Raw genomic sequence first — 15,180 nt, forward strand, 5'->3', positions numbered from 1 at the left:
TACTACTTTATCCCTGTTAGCTCTCAAAGTGCATAAAGACTCAAGTTAGAATCATATACATTCATTCAGGATTAGTGTAATTAATTATTTACTTTTTGCTCTCCATTTTTTATTGTAATAATAAAGGAACAGAAGTTCATTGCCTGTCAAAAAGGAATTAAGGGATTAGTGGAACAAATAATAACTTTTAGTATTTTTTCATTTTTAGTGCTATCCACCTCTGTTTTTTAGAAATAAAATTTGGAGAAAGCTGTAAGTTGGCCAGGTTTATGTATGTGTGGTTGTTCAAACACAGGCAAACCAAGCCCTGACATTCGTATCCCTTTTGTCTCTGGCCAGAAACTCAATAATGGGATCCCCAAGGCTGCTTGTGCCAATACCATAATCAAAAAACACATACAGCCGGGAGAGGTGACTCATGCCTGTAATCCCAGCACTTTGGGAGGCCGAGGTGGGTGGATCACGAGGTGAGGAGATCGAGACCATCCTGGCCAACATGGTGCAACACCGTCTCTACTAAAAATACAAAAAATCAGCTGGGTGTGGTGGCTTGTGCCTGTAATTCCTGTTACTTGGAAGGCTGAGGTGGGAGAGTTGCTTGAACCAGTGAGCCGAGATCGCGCCTCTGCACTCCAGCCTGGTGACAGAGCGAGACTCCATCTCAAAAAAAAAGTGTTTTTTTTTTTAAAACACATACTATATATAGCAGACAGCATTTGACTTCACTGAAAGCAAACAGTATCCTTAAAATTTAAGGCAAGGCCAGGCATAGTGGTGGCTCACGCCTGTAATCCCAGCACTTTGGGAGGCTGAGGTGGGTGGATCACCTGATGTCAGGAGTTCAAGACCAGCCTAGCCAACATGGCAAAACCCTATCTCTACTAAAAATACAAAATTAGCTGGGCATGGTGGTGGATGCCTATAATCCCAGCTACTCAGGAGGCTGAGGCAGGAGAATCGCTTGAACCTGGGAGGTGGAGGTTGCAGTGAGCTGAGTTGGCGCCACTGCACTGCAGCCTGGGTAACAGAGCGAGATTCCATTTCAAAAAAAAAGTTAAGGCAAATAGGCAATCAAAAGGATTAAATTGAGGTTTAATTTTTTTTTTCCCCAATGGTAAATAGAAGAGGGAAAAGATACTCTCTAAAAGCTAAGGACTTGAAAAAGCTAAAAGAGTAAACACTTTTGGCCAGCTGCGATGGCTCACACTTGTAATTCCAGCACTTGGGAGGCCGAGGCAGGCAGATCACCTGAGGTCGGGAGTTCAAGACCAGCCTTAACAACATGGAGAAACCTCGTCTCTACTGAAAATACAAAATTAACTGGGCGTAGTGGCACATGCCTGTAATCCCAGCTGCTTGGGAGGATGAGGCAGGAGAATTGCTTGAAAAGCCGGGAGGCGGAGGTTGCCGTGAGCCTAGATCGCGCCATTGCACTCCATCCTGGGCCCCAAGAGCGAAACTCCGTCCCAGGAAACAAACCAAAAAAAAAAGAGCAAACGCTTGTAAAAACTTGTTAAACACAAAGTTCTCTTTTTTCTTTTTTTGGCGGGGGGAGGGAGAAGAACGGAGTCTTGCTCTTGTTGCCCAGGCTTGAGTGCACTGGCGCCATCTCTGCAAACTCCACCTCCCAGGTTCAAGTGATTCTCCTGCCTCAGCCTTCTGAGTAGCTGGGATTACGGGCACCCGCCACCAAGCCCAGCTAATTTTCTGTATTTTTAGTAGAGACTGGGTTTCACTATGTTGGTCAGGCTAGTCTCAGACTCCTGACCTCAGGCGATCTACCCACCTTGGCCTCCCAAAGTGCTGGGATTATAGGCGTGAGCTACTGCACCCGGCCAAAAATTGGCCAAAAATTTCTTGAAATTGGACATTGCTTCTAATGGCATTAGCATTTTTCCTTTAGGGCTCAAAATACCTTCTTTGGGAAGAAATACATTTAATTTAGGTTTTCCAAATGCATATGCTCTGGTCTAGCCTTCAGAATCTCTTTCTTGTAACTTAAGGGGAAAAATTATTCATTTGTTTATTTTATTTTATTTTATTTATTTAATTTTTTGGAACAGGGTCTCCCTGTGTTGCCCAGGCTGGAATACAGTGGTACAATCTCAGCTCACTGCAACCTCCAACTCCTGGACTCAAGCAATCCTCCCACCTCAGCCCCCTGAGTCGCTGGGACCACAGATGCATACCATCATGCCTGGCTGATATTTGTTTTTTTGTAGAGATGGGGTTTTACCATGTTGCCCAGGCTCAAGTGATCTGCCCACCTGGGCTTCCCAAAATGTCAGGATTACAGGCGTGAGCCACTGCACTCACCCAGGAAAAAAATTTGTTTTTAATCAGTTTATCACCAGGCATGGTGGCTCATGCCTGTAATCCAGAACTTTGGGAGGCCGAGGCGGGCAGATCACAATGTCAGGAGTTCAAGACCAGCCTGACCAACCTGGTGAAACCCTGACTCTACTAAAAATACAAAAATTAGCTGGATGTTGTGGCTCATGCTTGTAATCTCAGCTACTCTGGAGGCTGAGGCAGGAGAATCGCTTGAAACCAGGAGGTAGAGGTTGCAGTCAGCCGAGATCGCACCACTGCACTCCAGCCTGGCTGACAGTCGAGCAAGACTCCGTCTCAAAAATAAAAAATCTGTTTATTTTAACCGTTTGGGAAGACAGAGTTTTATATTTTGTAACCTACTGAAATGCTATCTAATAATCTTGGGGACAAAGACATAGTAGTGAAGATAAACTAGAAATCCCTTTGGGGTATCTGTGATCCAAAAATAGAGCTGATACCATCCTTCCAGACATTGCAGAGTTAACCATAGACTAATATAGAGTCTTAGAAAACTAGGGTTCACTGATAAGAAATGCGTAATTATTTCTACAATATTTTGCTTGAATTCTCAGAGTTAGGTTTTGTTTTTTGTTCTTTTCAGCACATGGTCGACCACTGGTCCCTTCACTGGCTAGAATTTATTTCCCACTTTTGGAATCTAGCTCGTGGCTCTGCCTAGGAGAAAAGAGTCCCAGTGATAGATGTTATAGCACAGAACCAAACCACTCAGGCCACTTTCAGATTATAGATGTAAGGTTCTCTGTCGTGTCCAAATTACCTTCAGAAGTCTTTAAAGAAAACACGTGAAAAGGGCTCTGAAGGCAATGCTGTAAGAGACAATGATTTGTCAGCTTGAATTCTCCTTGAAGCTTTCAGTGATGCTGAGCTGAAGGATCAGTGTTAAAATACAGCGTTGTTAAACAGTCCTTGCTCAAAGGTCTCCTGAGGAGGGAGAAGTTTTGGTGATGACAGGTCTTTTCCTGAATGTTGTCTTGGGCTTTTTGGCCTTGGATCCTTGACAATATGGACAATAGTCGTTTCCCTGCAGTTTAAAACCAAGCATTTTTCAGAGATAACCAAACATTGTGAGTAAATGCAATGGTACCTTCTAAGCTGAAACATAAACTTCTAAAATATAGTGGAGAATTCTTTGAAAATAATTTAAGTGTTTTCTTAAGCTGCTAAGTTCTGGGTTAATAAAAGTTTTTTAAAAAAGAAAAAATAAAAGTATTTTATAAAATACAACATAATGAATTGTGATCAGCGTTTTAAAAAATATGATAGACAGGTTGGGCTCGATTGCTCACGCCTGTAATCCCAGCACTTTGGGAAGCCAAGGCAGGCAGATCACGAGATCAGGAGATATAGACCATCTTGGCCAACATGATGAAACCCCATGTCTACTAAAAATACAAAAATTAGCTGGGCATGGTGGCACAAGCCTGGTCCCAGCTACTGGGGAGGCTGAGGCAGGAGAATCACTTGAGCCCAGGAGGCAGAGGTTGTAGTGAGTGGAGATCATACCACTGCACTCCAGCCTGGCAAAAGAGCAAGACTCCATCTCAAAAAAAAAAAAAAAAGACATTAACAGATTACATTGCACAAAATAAGAGAGTTGTGTTGTTTGGAAAATATTTTATTCAACTATGTATGTGTATATTGGGTTGCAATGTAACCTGTATTTCTTATTGTAAGTCTTGATAAAAAACATTGGTATTTAGATTATACAGACTTATTTGGTAGTAGGAGTTTCTGTCCTGTTTAGAAGATATTACACATCAGACTTTCTGAAACCTATTATTTAGAACATATTTAATTGGAATTGGCAATATTGGCCAGGCGTGTGGCTGATGCCTGTAATCCCAGCATTTTGGGAAGCTGAGTGACATCCTGTCTGAAAAAAGAAAAAAAAGAATTGGCAATATTTAGTTATTATGGAATGGGGAAAACCTATGTTGTATCACCAGATAATGTCTATAATACACACACCACTTCACGTCTCCCACCGGAGAATCCCTACCATTGTAAACCTAGTGAGATGTTTCCTGTATGTCAAGTCTGTCAGGTTGGGGAAACAAAATAGAGACCTATTATGTTAGGCCATCACTGGAGGAACTTACAGAGACATATCATTATGCTAAGCCCTGATTTCTGAATTTTTCCACTGTAACAGGCAAAACTAGATGGTGGAAGACAACAATGGAGACCTGTCCTCATGGCTGTGACTGAGAAGGATTTGCTGCTCTATGACTGTATGCCATGGACAAGAGATGCCTGGGCATCACCATGTCACAGCTACCCACTTGTTGCCACAAGGTAAGTAAGACTAAAAGTAAGGAAGTAAAATATTTATCCAACTCTAAATCTACAAAAGAATTTTAAAGTGAATTCCATTATCCTAGATGCCTAAAAGAGCATTTAAGTAGCTAATATAGTTGATGCAGACAACAATTTTTTCTTATACAACCTTATTGATCATTTTGGAGGTCCTAGCTCAGAATAAATTGTTTTTGTCATGAGTATTTTTGTGTGTACCTTTCATGTTGTCAAAGGAATTTCCTAACTGTTCTTTTCAAGACTTGCTTAGTCATGAAGATTATAGGGTTTTTTTTTTCTTTATTTTATTGACTGTAACTAGAAAACCAGTGAAATTTTGGCAGCTTTTTGACTGAGTGATGAAATCATTTAAACCAGAATGTGGTACTGTGGATAAACCACACAACTCAGCCAAAATATTCTTCAACTTCTCTTTCTAATGTAAGAACACATTATTTTTTGATTTGATGAAATAAACATTGATTTGACCTGAAGCCACAGGGTGTTTCTAGCATTCCAGATGTAGAGAGTTGAAAGGAAAAAAGAATAGAGAAATTTAGACTTGGGAGCCAAGATGTCTTAAGGGATAATAACTTGGAAACTAGAAAATATATTCAAATTCAATTTTTTTTAGACTTACAAAAAAATCAGGTGTTGATATAACTCAAAAGCTACACATTAAAGAAGAGCGTCATGGAAAAGGATTTGGTAGTCAAAATAGCTAAATGATGAAACTATATCCCAGTGGGAACAGTGGGGATTTCCTGCTTGAGGAGACAAAAGTTCATGTAAGGCAGAGTATTCTTTGCATTACAGGAAACCTTTCACTTTAAAAGATTGCCTTTAACTTGTCACATATATTATTATTCCCTTACATATATTATTATTTTTATAAAAAACATAATTTTCACATAGCTTTCCAGTAGTATCTTTGTAATTTAGAGCTAGAGCTCCAAGATTACAGAATGAGATAAAGGATTTGCTGAGCCTCAGTATTAGGGAGGTGTGCCCTCATTAGTTCCTTTAGGGCAGAATAGTCGCACAGAAATACTGAATTTAACTATCAGTTTCTTTTTTAAAAAAATAAAATATACACTATTCTTTGTTGTAAATTTCCTATATCTGGTTTTTAAAATCCCCACTAAATTATAACCTCCTTTCAGTCCAGAACTATGACTTAGTCCTCTCAGCACTTCCCACAATGCTTTGCTCAATAAATCTTAGTTGAATTAAATTCTTTACTTAAGTTACAGTTTCCTCTATCATGGTTACATTAGGAACTTGACAGTAATCCTACAAAAACATATGACCATGTCATAGTAATTATAATTACAGCAATTAAATTTATATTTTCCAAAGATTTAGAGTTTAGGAATATGACTGTGGAGCTCTCTTATCTTTAAATTTTGAAGCAGCAGCTTACACTTTGGTTCTGATCATAGAATGCAAGGAGGGTAGCTTTATTCTTTTTTTGAGACAGAGTCTCACACTGTTGCCAGACTGGATCTTGGCTCATGGCAACCTCCACCTCCTGGATGCAAGTGACTCTCTTGCCTCAGCGTCCCTAGAAGCTGGGACTACAGGTACGCTACCACATCCAGCTAATTTTTTGTATTTTTAGTGGAGTCAGGGTTTACACCATGTTGGCCAGGATGGTCTCAGTCTCTTGACCTCATGATCTGCCTGCCTTGGCCTCCATACATGCTGGGATTATAGGCATGAGCCACTGTGCCCAGCCTTTATTCTTATTTAAAATGTGTGCGGCCGGGCACTGTGGCTCATGCCTATAATCCCAGCACTTTGGGAGGCCGAGGCGGGTGGATTACGAGGTCAAGAGATCGAGACCATCCTGGTCAACAAGGTGAAACCCTGTCTCTACTAAAAATACAAAAATTAGCTGGGCATGGTGGCGCGTGCCTGTAGTCCCAGCTACTTGGGAGGCTGAGGCAGGAGAATTGCTGAACCCAGAAGGCGGAGGTTGCGGTGAGCCGAGATCGTGCCATTGCACTCCAGCCTGGGTAACAACAGCAAAACTCCATCTCAAAAAATAAAAATAAAAATAAAATAAAATGTGTGCAACTGGAAGCATGAAGCAGAAATTTACCACATCCCATAGACGAGTTTTGTTCAATACTACAAATTAAAATGCCATGAGCAGATCATTTCTTCGTTATAGAGTAGATTAGGCGTGAACCACCAAAGCACTTTGATACTAAAGAAGAAAATGGGTTGTATGTGTACTATCAGTGGTATTAATTTGCAAGTAGGGAAAAGATATAGACAAGATTTAAGAGCTAAAACTATGAAACCTGTAGAATAAAATATAGGAGTAGATCTTTATGACTTTGGGTTAGGCAGAGCCTTCTCAGATATGGTACCAAAAGCACAGTTAACAAGAGAAAAAGGCCGGGCATGGTGGCTCACGCCTGTAATCCCAGCACTTTTGGAAGCCGAGGCGGGTGAATCACGAGGTCAAAAGATTGAGACGATCCTGGCCAACATGGTGAAACCCCTTCTCTACTAAAAATACAAAAATTAGCCAGACATGGTGGCATGTGCCTGTGGTCCCAGCTACCCAGGAGGCTGAGGTGGAAGAATCGCTTGAACCCAGGAGGTGGAGGTTGCAGTAAGCAGTGATTGCACCACTGCACTCCAGCCTGCCAACAGAGCAAGACTCCGTCTCAAAACAAGAGAAAACATAGATAAATTGGACTTGAAGAAACTTAAAAGCTTTTGTGCTTCAAATGTCACCATCAAGAAAGTGAAAAAATAACTCACGGAATGGGAGAAAGTGTTTGAAAATCATATAGCTGATGGAACTTATATCTAGAATATATAAAGATTTCTTGACTAGGCATGGTGGCTCAAATCTGTAATCCCAGCACTTTGGGAGGCTGAGGTGGGCTGATCACCTGAGTTCAGGGCTGATCACCTGAGTTCAACATGGTGAAACCCTATCTCTACCAAAAATACAAAAATTAGCCCGTGTGGTGTCATGCACCTGTAATTCCAGCTACTTGGGAGGCTGAGGCAGGAGGATTGCTTGGATATGGGAGCCAGAGGTTGCTGTGAGCTGAGATTGTGCCACTGCATTCCAGCCTGGGTGACAGAGTGAGACTCCATCTCAAAAAAAAAAAAAGAATTCTTACAAGTCAGTAATGAAAAATGGGGCTGGGTGCGGTGGTGGCTCATGCCTGTAGTCTCAGCACTTTGGGAGGCCAAGGCGGGTAGGTCACCTGAGGTCAGGGGTTCGAGACCAGCCTGGCCAACATGGTGAAACCCCGTTCCTACTAAAACTACAAAAATTGGCTAGGTGTGGTGGCATGGCCTGTAATCCCAGCTACTCAGGAGGCTGAGGAGGAGAATCGCTTGAACCCAGGAGGCAGAGGTTGCGGTGTGCAGTGAAACAAGACCTCACCACTGCACTCCAGCCTGGGCAACGGAGCAAAACTCCATCTCAAAAAAAAAAAAAAAAAGGTGGGGGGAAATGATATGAATAGATATTTGTCCAAAGAAGATACATGAATGGCCAGTAAGAACATGAAAAGATGTTCAGCATCCTTAACATAGCATCAGGGAAATGCAAATCAAAACCACAGTGAGATACTAATTCCCAACCACTGGGATGGTTATAATTAAAAAGACAGATGAAATAAAAAGTGTGAACAACGATGTGGAGAAAATGGAATCTTTATACATTGCTGGTGAGAACATAAAATATATACTTGCTGTGTAAGGCAGTCTGGCAGTTTCTCAAAAGCTAAACATAGAGTCACCCTATGACCCACAGTTCCATTCCTAAGTTGTGCCCAAGAGTAGTGAAAACTTATGTCCACATCAAAACTTATATATGACTGTTCAAAACAGCATTATTCACAATAGCCAGAAAGTGGAAATAACCCAAGTATCCATCAGCTGTTGAATGGATCAACAAAATGTGACATATCCACACAGTGGAATACTATTCTGCAGTTAAAAATAATGGGCTGGGCTCAGCGGCTCATGCTTGTAATCCCAGCACTTTGAGAGGCCCAGGCAGGCAGATCACAAGGTGAGAAGTTCGAGACCATCCTGGCCAACATGGTGAAACCTCGTCTCTCTTAAAAATACACAAAAATGGCCGGGCGCAGTGGCTCAAGCCTGTAATCCCAGCACTTTGGGAGGCCAAGACGGGTGGATCACGAGGCCAAGAGATCGAGACCATCCTAGTCAACATGGTGAAACCCCGTCTCTACTAAAACTACAAAAAAATTAGCTTGGCATGTTGATGCGTGCCTGTAATCCCAGCTACTCAGGAGGCTGAGGCAGGAGAATTGCCTGAACCCAGGAGGCAGAGGTTGCAGTGAGCCAAGATCATGCCATTGCACTCCAGCCTGGGTAACAAGACTGAAACTCCGTCTCAAAAAAATAAATAAATAAATAAAAAATAAAAATACACAAAAATTAGCTGGGTGTGGTGGTGCACACCTGTAATCCCAGCTACTCAGGAGGCTGAGGCAGGAGAATCTCTTGAACCTAGAAGGCAGAGGTTGCAGTGAGACGAGATCATGCCATTCCACTGCAGCCTGGTGACAGAGCCAGACTCTGTCTCCAAAAACAGAAAAAATAATAATGTTCTGATGTATACTAACACGTAGATGAATCTTGAAACATTGTACTAAGTGAAAGAAGCCAGATAAAAACAACTACATACTATATTATTCCATTTATATGAAAAGTTGAGGATAGGCAAATCCAGGATAGACAGAAAGTAGATTAGTGGTTACCAGGGGGAAGGGGCAGTAGGGAATGACTGCTAACGGGCATAGAATTTCATTTTGGGATGATGACAATCTGCTAAAATTGAATGTGGTGATGGTTGAAAATTCTGAATATACTGAAGACCATTGTACTTCAAGGGGTAAATTGTATGGTGTGTGAATTATATTTTAATAATTCAATTATTTCAATAAAATAATTAAACCCAACAAGATTTAAAAGAAAGACTAAGACTGATTCATAATAAACTGAGTTTTATTCTAAGTAAGTGGTAACATGCTACTGAACCTTTCTGTGCCACAGATTTTAGGGTGCATTTTTAAGTGTACCCGAATGAGATAGGGTGAGTGTGAGTATTAAATGAGTTAATACTAATAAACTTCCTAGAATGGTGCCTGACACATTGTAACTGCTCAAGTGTTAGCTGCTTTAATTATAATATTTATTATTAAATGAAAATTATATCCAAGAAAAATTATTTATAAAAGTATAATAATTAGTTTAATTTGGTCATTGTTAAGAGCACTTATCTGGGTGCCATGGCCCGTGGCTATAATCCCAGCTTCTTGGGAGGTTGGAAGGGTCACTTAGGTCCAGAAGTTCAAGACCAGCCTGGGCAACATAGTGAAACCTCTGCTCTCAAAAAAATTGAAAGAAAAGAAACAGGAGCAGTTCTTGATCTGCCACCAATTTTTACAGTAGTCAAAGTTTCATATTAAATGTGAAGAATTCAAACATGCTCATTCATGCAAATTGAACTCACTATTAATTAAATGGGTGGGTCTTATAGGGCTTCCTAGGCTGACTGTCTTCCTTCTTCCTTTCTTTTTTCTTCCCCTTCCCTTTCCCTTTCCTTCTTTTTCCCTTTTCTTTTCCTTTCTTTTCTCCCCTCCTCTCTCTCTCCTTCCTTCTCTTTTTTTCTTTCTGACAAACTCTCACTCTGTTGTCCAGTCAAGAGTATGCAGAGGCAGGATCATAGCTCACTGTAACCTTAAACCCCTGGGCTCAAACTATCCTCCCATCTCAGCCCCTTCAGTAGCTAGGACCATAGGCATGAGCCACTGTGCCAGGCTAATTTTTTTTTAGAGATGGGGTCTTGCTGTGTTGCCCAGTCTGGTCTCAAACTCCTGGGCTCAAACAATTCTCATGCCTCAGCCTCCCAAAGTTCTGAGATTACAGGTGTGAGCCACCATCCCACTTCATGTGGTTTCTTAATAAGTTTAATTAATGTAACAACAGGGATTTTTTTTTTTTTTTTTTTTTTTACATTCTTAGTTGCATTTATTTTAAGGCTGAATTTACTCCGTTGTCATAAGTTTTTGTTTCTTCAGTTTCTTCTGGGATATCTTCTTCTTCTGGGCAAACTCCTCTTCTGGTTTAGGAACAATCTGTTCCTTTTCAGTAAAGATCATCTCAATGTGGCAGGGAGAACTCATGTATGTGTTAATTCGACCATGAGTTCTGTAGGTCCGGCGGTGCATCTTGGGTGCTTTGTTCACTTGAATATGCTCAATAACCAGAGGATCTACATCTAAACCCTTAAGTTCAGCATTACTCTCTGCATTTTTAAGCATGTGCAGCAAAAATTCAGCACTCTTTTTGGGCCACCGACTTTGTGTCCAGCCCCACTGCTTGGCCTCGGCACACCTGCCAACTCCACCATTGTAACATCGGAATGGTACTCACTGTTTCTGTAAAGTGACATCTTTCAGATACTTTATGGCTTTTCGTATATGCATACCCTTGATGGCCTGGGCAGTTTCACATGTGTTCTTAAAGTGAACATGAAGATTGGAACCTCTCGATTTGCATTACTTTGTGGGGTTCTCCGAAACAAGTGAATGCGAACCATTTTCACAGATTACCTCAGGTCGCTTAGGGAAAGAGCAACAACAGGGATTCTTTACTCCTTGTTCAGGAAGTACTGGTGGATTAGGATAAAAAATGACAGATGAAAGGTTTAGTTTTTCCATGTGGCCATGTTGGCCAGGTAGAATTGGTTGAAGTCACTGCCCAAAAGAATTAAGTGGGGCTTAATCATCCTCTACCAAACAGAGCAGGGTAAAGGGTAGCCCTGAGAGAGACTAGAGGATGAAACCAGACCAGGAAGTATCCTATAGAGGGAGGCAAGGCCAGAAAGTGTTTTTAATGTAGGGGAGAGAGGGTATTTGAGATTTAAATGAGTAATGAGAAAAGGCTGAATGTTTAGTTTTCCTAATTCTATTTTTAATACTTTGGACCATGTTCTTATGAGTGGATGAGACAGAATAAAAAATAATTGCATAAACATATAGGTAAGGAAAAGAAATAAAGGACCTTGATTATTTTAAAAAAACAAAAAAACTGAAAAATTAAAAGTTGATTATAGTTCAAAATCAAATAACATCCTTAGAGTAATGTTAATTAACTATTAGCTGCCATTTATATTAGATTGGACATTTACAGATTCTTCCAAACCAAAGTATGGTTGTTGTTTTTTTTTGAGACAGAGTCTCGCTTTGTCTCCCAGGCTGGAGTGCAGTGACGCAATCTCAGCTCATTGCAACTTTTGCCTCCGGAGTTCAAGCTATTCTCCTGCCTCAGCCTCCTGAGCAGCTAGGACTACAGGTATGCGCCACTACACCCAGTTAATTTTTGTATTTTTAGTAGAGACGGGGTTTCACCTTATTGGCCAGGCTGGTCTTGAACTCCAGACCTCGTGATCCACCCGCCTCAGCCTCCCAAAGTGCTGGGATTACAGGTGTGAGCCACCATGCCTGGCCCAAAGCACAGGTTTTAATAGTTCAGGCCAATGAGGAGTTAAGTAAAGCATGTGTGATAAATGAAAAGGATTTTTATTTTACACATTTCTTGAGTTTAAGCCAGACACACGACACAGGTAGAAAGGCACAGGTTTTATAAGTGCTCTGGATTTTTCAGAATATGGATTTTGTTGTCTTTTCCTATAAGCTTTCTTTGGAAGAGAAAAAGATTTCAAAAAGAAAAAAAGCATGCTGTCTTTAGAATGTGGAATATTGAGTAGTGTTGTACTTATGGGACTTGTGGGGCAAAAAAAAAAAGCTGCCAAAATGCCTTTGCATGAGCTCATCTGGTCTCTCCACAAAAGGGGGGCCTTTTAGCAGTGTTCCCAACCAACCGCTGTTCAGCAAGAGTTCAACATCTGGTTTGCATTAGATTCCCTTTGCCAAATATTTCCTAATCAAATCTGTAGGAAAAAATTCGCTTAGACTTTATATTTTTTAATGTCTGTTTTGAGATTAGCAATCAAACTGAATATGATAGAATATCTATTGCTTTCCCCAACACTTTATCTTACTTGGATCATATGTGGAGTAATTTTGAAATGTATTTAACTCTTTCTGAGGTACCTAATGTTTAATTTGCATGTTGGTTTAATGGGAATCAGCTCAGTAAAGCAGTTCTCAAAGTATACTTCATGGGGTCCTGTGAAGGGAATCCACTTTTCAGGGATCCTGTGAGTCCAAAGCTATTTTCATAGTAATACTAAAATGTCATTTGCTTTTTTCACATATTATTGACATTTGCACTGAGAGGTGGGTAAAATTGCTGGCACCTTCTCATGAATTAAGGCAATTGGCACCAAACTGTGTTGGGAGTAATAGTATCTGTCCCCACATGGATTTGCAGAGGGGAAAAAAATGCCAGTTTAACTTATGTCTCTGCTGAAATAGTAAAAATTATTAATTTTATTTAATCTTGACCCTTGAGTATTCATCTTTTTGACATTCAGTATGATGAAATGGGAAGTGCTCATGGAGCACTTCTACTGCATACTGAAGAATGACTGTTGTCTCAAGGAAAAGCACACGTGTGAATTCTCAGCTGAATTCCATGCTTTTTCATGGATACATCATTTTTTAATTGAAAGAATGACTGATTGACAAACATGTTTAGTCACATTTGGGTATTTGTCAGATATTTTCTCCAAAATCACCAAAATTAGTCTATCACTTAAGGAAAACATTGATACTATTTGTTGCCAATGATAAAATTGTAGCTTTCAAGCAAAAATTAGAATGCTGGAAAACTCTTATCTGCTACCGTGAACTTGACAGCTTCCCAGTACTTGCTTTTCTGGTGTGATTAGTGTTAATATCAAATGCGATTTTTTTCATCTTTCGTAGAGAATCATTTTTAACGCTTGGAAAATCTGTGTAACTCAGGGATCAAATACGTTTCCAAATGAATGATACACGGTGTTCCAAAATCATGCATGCATAAAAAGGATCCATTGAAATTGCAAGGGAAACCATTGATTTTTTAATGCGACATGATATGGAAACTATCGACAGGATTTCAGATTCCACATTGCAATGAATCTTTATGAAACCACTTGTTGAGTTTTGGTTCTGTGGACGGAAGGCTATCTACATGATCTGAATGAACTATTCAAATAATCTTCCCTTTTCCTACTACGTACCTATGTCAGGCTATAACTGCATACTACAATAAAATGCTGAAGCAGCTGTCAAAATTCAGCTATTTTTAAGCTAGACATTAAAGAGATTTTATTTGTCTTTGGTATACATTCCTCACCAAATTTTTTTAAATGCTTATAAATGAGATAGCATTTTTTTCTGTTATACTGACCTACATTTTTTAAGACAGAGTTTCACTCTTGTTGCCCAGGCTGGAGTCCAGTGGTATGATCTTGGCTCACTGCAACATTTGCCTCCTGGGTTCAAGCAATTCTCCTGCTTCAGCCTCCCGAGTATCTGGGATTACAGGCATGTGCGTGCCACCATGCCTGGCTAATTTTGTATTTGCAGTAGAGATGAGGTTTCCCCATGTTGATCAGGCTGGTCTTGAACTCCCAGCCTCAGGTGATCACCTACCTTGGCCTCCCAGAGTGCTAGGATTACAGGTGTGAGCCACCACGCCTGGACAATACTTCTTTAAAATAGAGAAATATAAGAAGTGAGGCAAGGAGTGGTGACTCATGTCTGTAATCCCTGCACTTTGGGAGGCTCACTGAGGCACATGGATCACTTGAGCCCAGGGGTTCAAGATCAGCCCTGGCAACATAATGAGACCTTGTCTCCACACAAAATACAAAAGTGAGCCAAACTCAGTGGGATGTATCTGTTGTGCCAACTCCTTGGGAGGCTGAGGTGGAAGGATCACTTAAGCCCAGGAGTTCAAGATCAGCCTTGGCAACATAATGAGACCGCATCTCTACACAAAATATAAAAATGAGCTGGGTGTGGTGGTGCTTGCCTGTAGTGCCAGCTACTCGGGAGGCTGAGATGGGAGGATTGCTTGAGCTGGGTAGATGGAGGTTGCTGTGAGCCAACACCGTGCCACTGCACTCCAGCCTGAGGTACAGAGCGAAACCCTGTCTCAAAATGAAAAAAAAGAAAAGAAAATATAAAAAGTGGATAGATTAAACTATGAAGCAAAATATTGAATAGTTTAATGACCTTAAGGAAAATTACTTTTCTTATGGTTTTCCCATAGGTATACTTCACTGTTTTTTTGTACGGTCTTTTTTTTCCTTTTTTTTTTTTTTTTTTTTTTTTGAGACAGAGTTTCATTCTTGTTACCCAGGCTGGAGTGCAATGGCACGATCTCAGCTCACCACAACCTCCGCCTCCTGGGTTCAAGCAATTCTCCTGCCTCAGCCTCCTGAGTAGCTGGGACTACCGGCGTGTGCCACCATGCCCAGCTAATTTTTGTATTTTTTAGTAGAGATGGGGTTTCACCATGTTGACCAGGATGGTCTCAGTCTCTTGACCTCATGATCCACCCGCC

The 15,180-nt window shown here is 40.7% G+C and overlaps 2 protein-coding genes across 3 annotated transcripts in view; one reads left to right on the forward strand and one right to left on the reverse strand.

The window, feature by feature from the left end:
* SNTB2 (syntrophin beta 2) overlaps positions 1 to 15,180 on the forward strand; it is a 129,761-nt gene that overhangs the window by 78,904 nt on the left and 35,677 nt on the right. For both annotated transcript variants that reach the window (XR_008478117.2, XM_035281622.3), the window contains exon 4: positions 4,508 to 4,650. Coding sequence is in view for 1 of the 2 variants with exons in the window: in XM_035281622.3 (XP_035137513.1) it covers positions 4,508 to 4,650 (143 nt within the window). In the remaining variant the exon portion in view is untranslated. The remainder of the gene's footprint in view (positions 1 to 4,507; positions 4,651 to 15,180) is intronic.
* Positions 1 to 15,180, reverse strand: part of LOC144580524 (uncharacterized) — a 79,906-nt gene that overhangs the window by 25,695 nt on the left and 39,031 nt on the right. The window lies entirely within an intron of this gene.

The sequence above is a fragment of the Callithrix jacchus genome, chromosome 20 (genome assembly GCF_049354715.1).
Source record: "Callithrix jacchus isolate 240 chromosome 20, calJac240_pri, whole genome shotgun sequence".
Taxonomy (NCBI): Eukaryota; Metazoa; Chordata; class Mammalia; order Primates; family Cebidae; genus Callithrix; species Callithrix jacchus.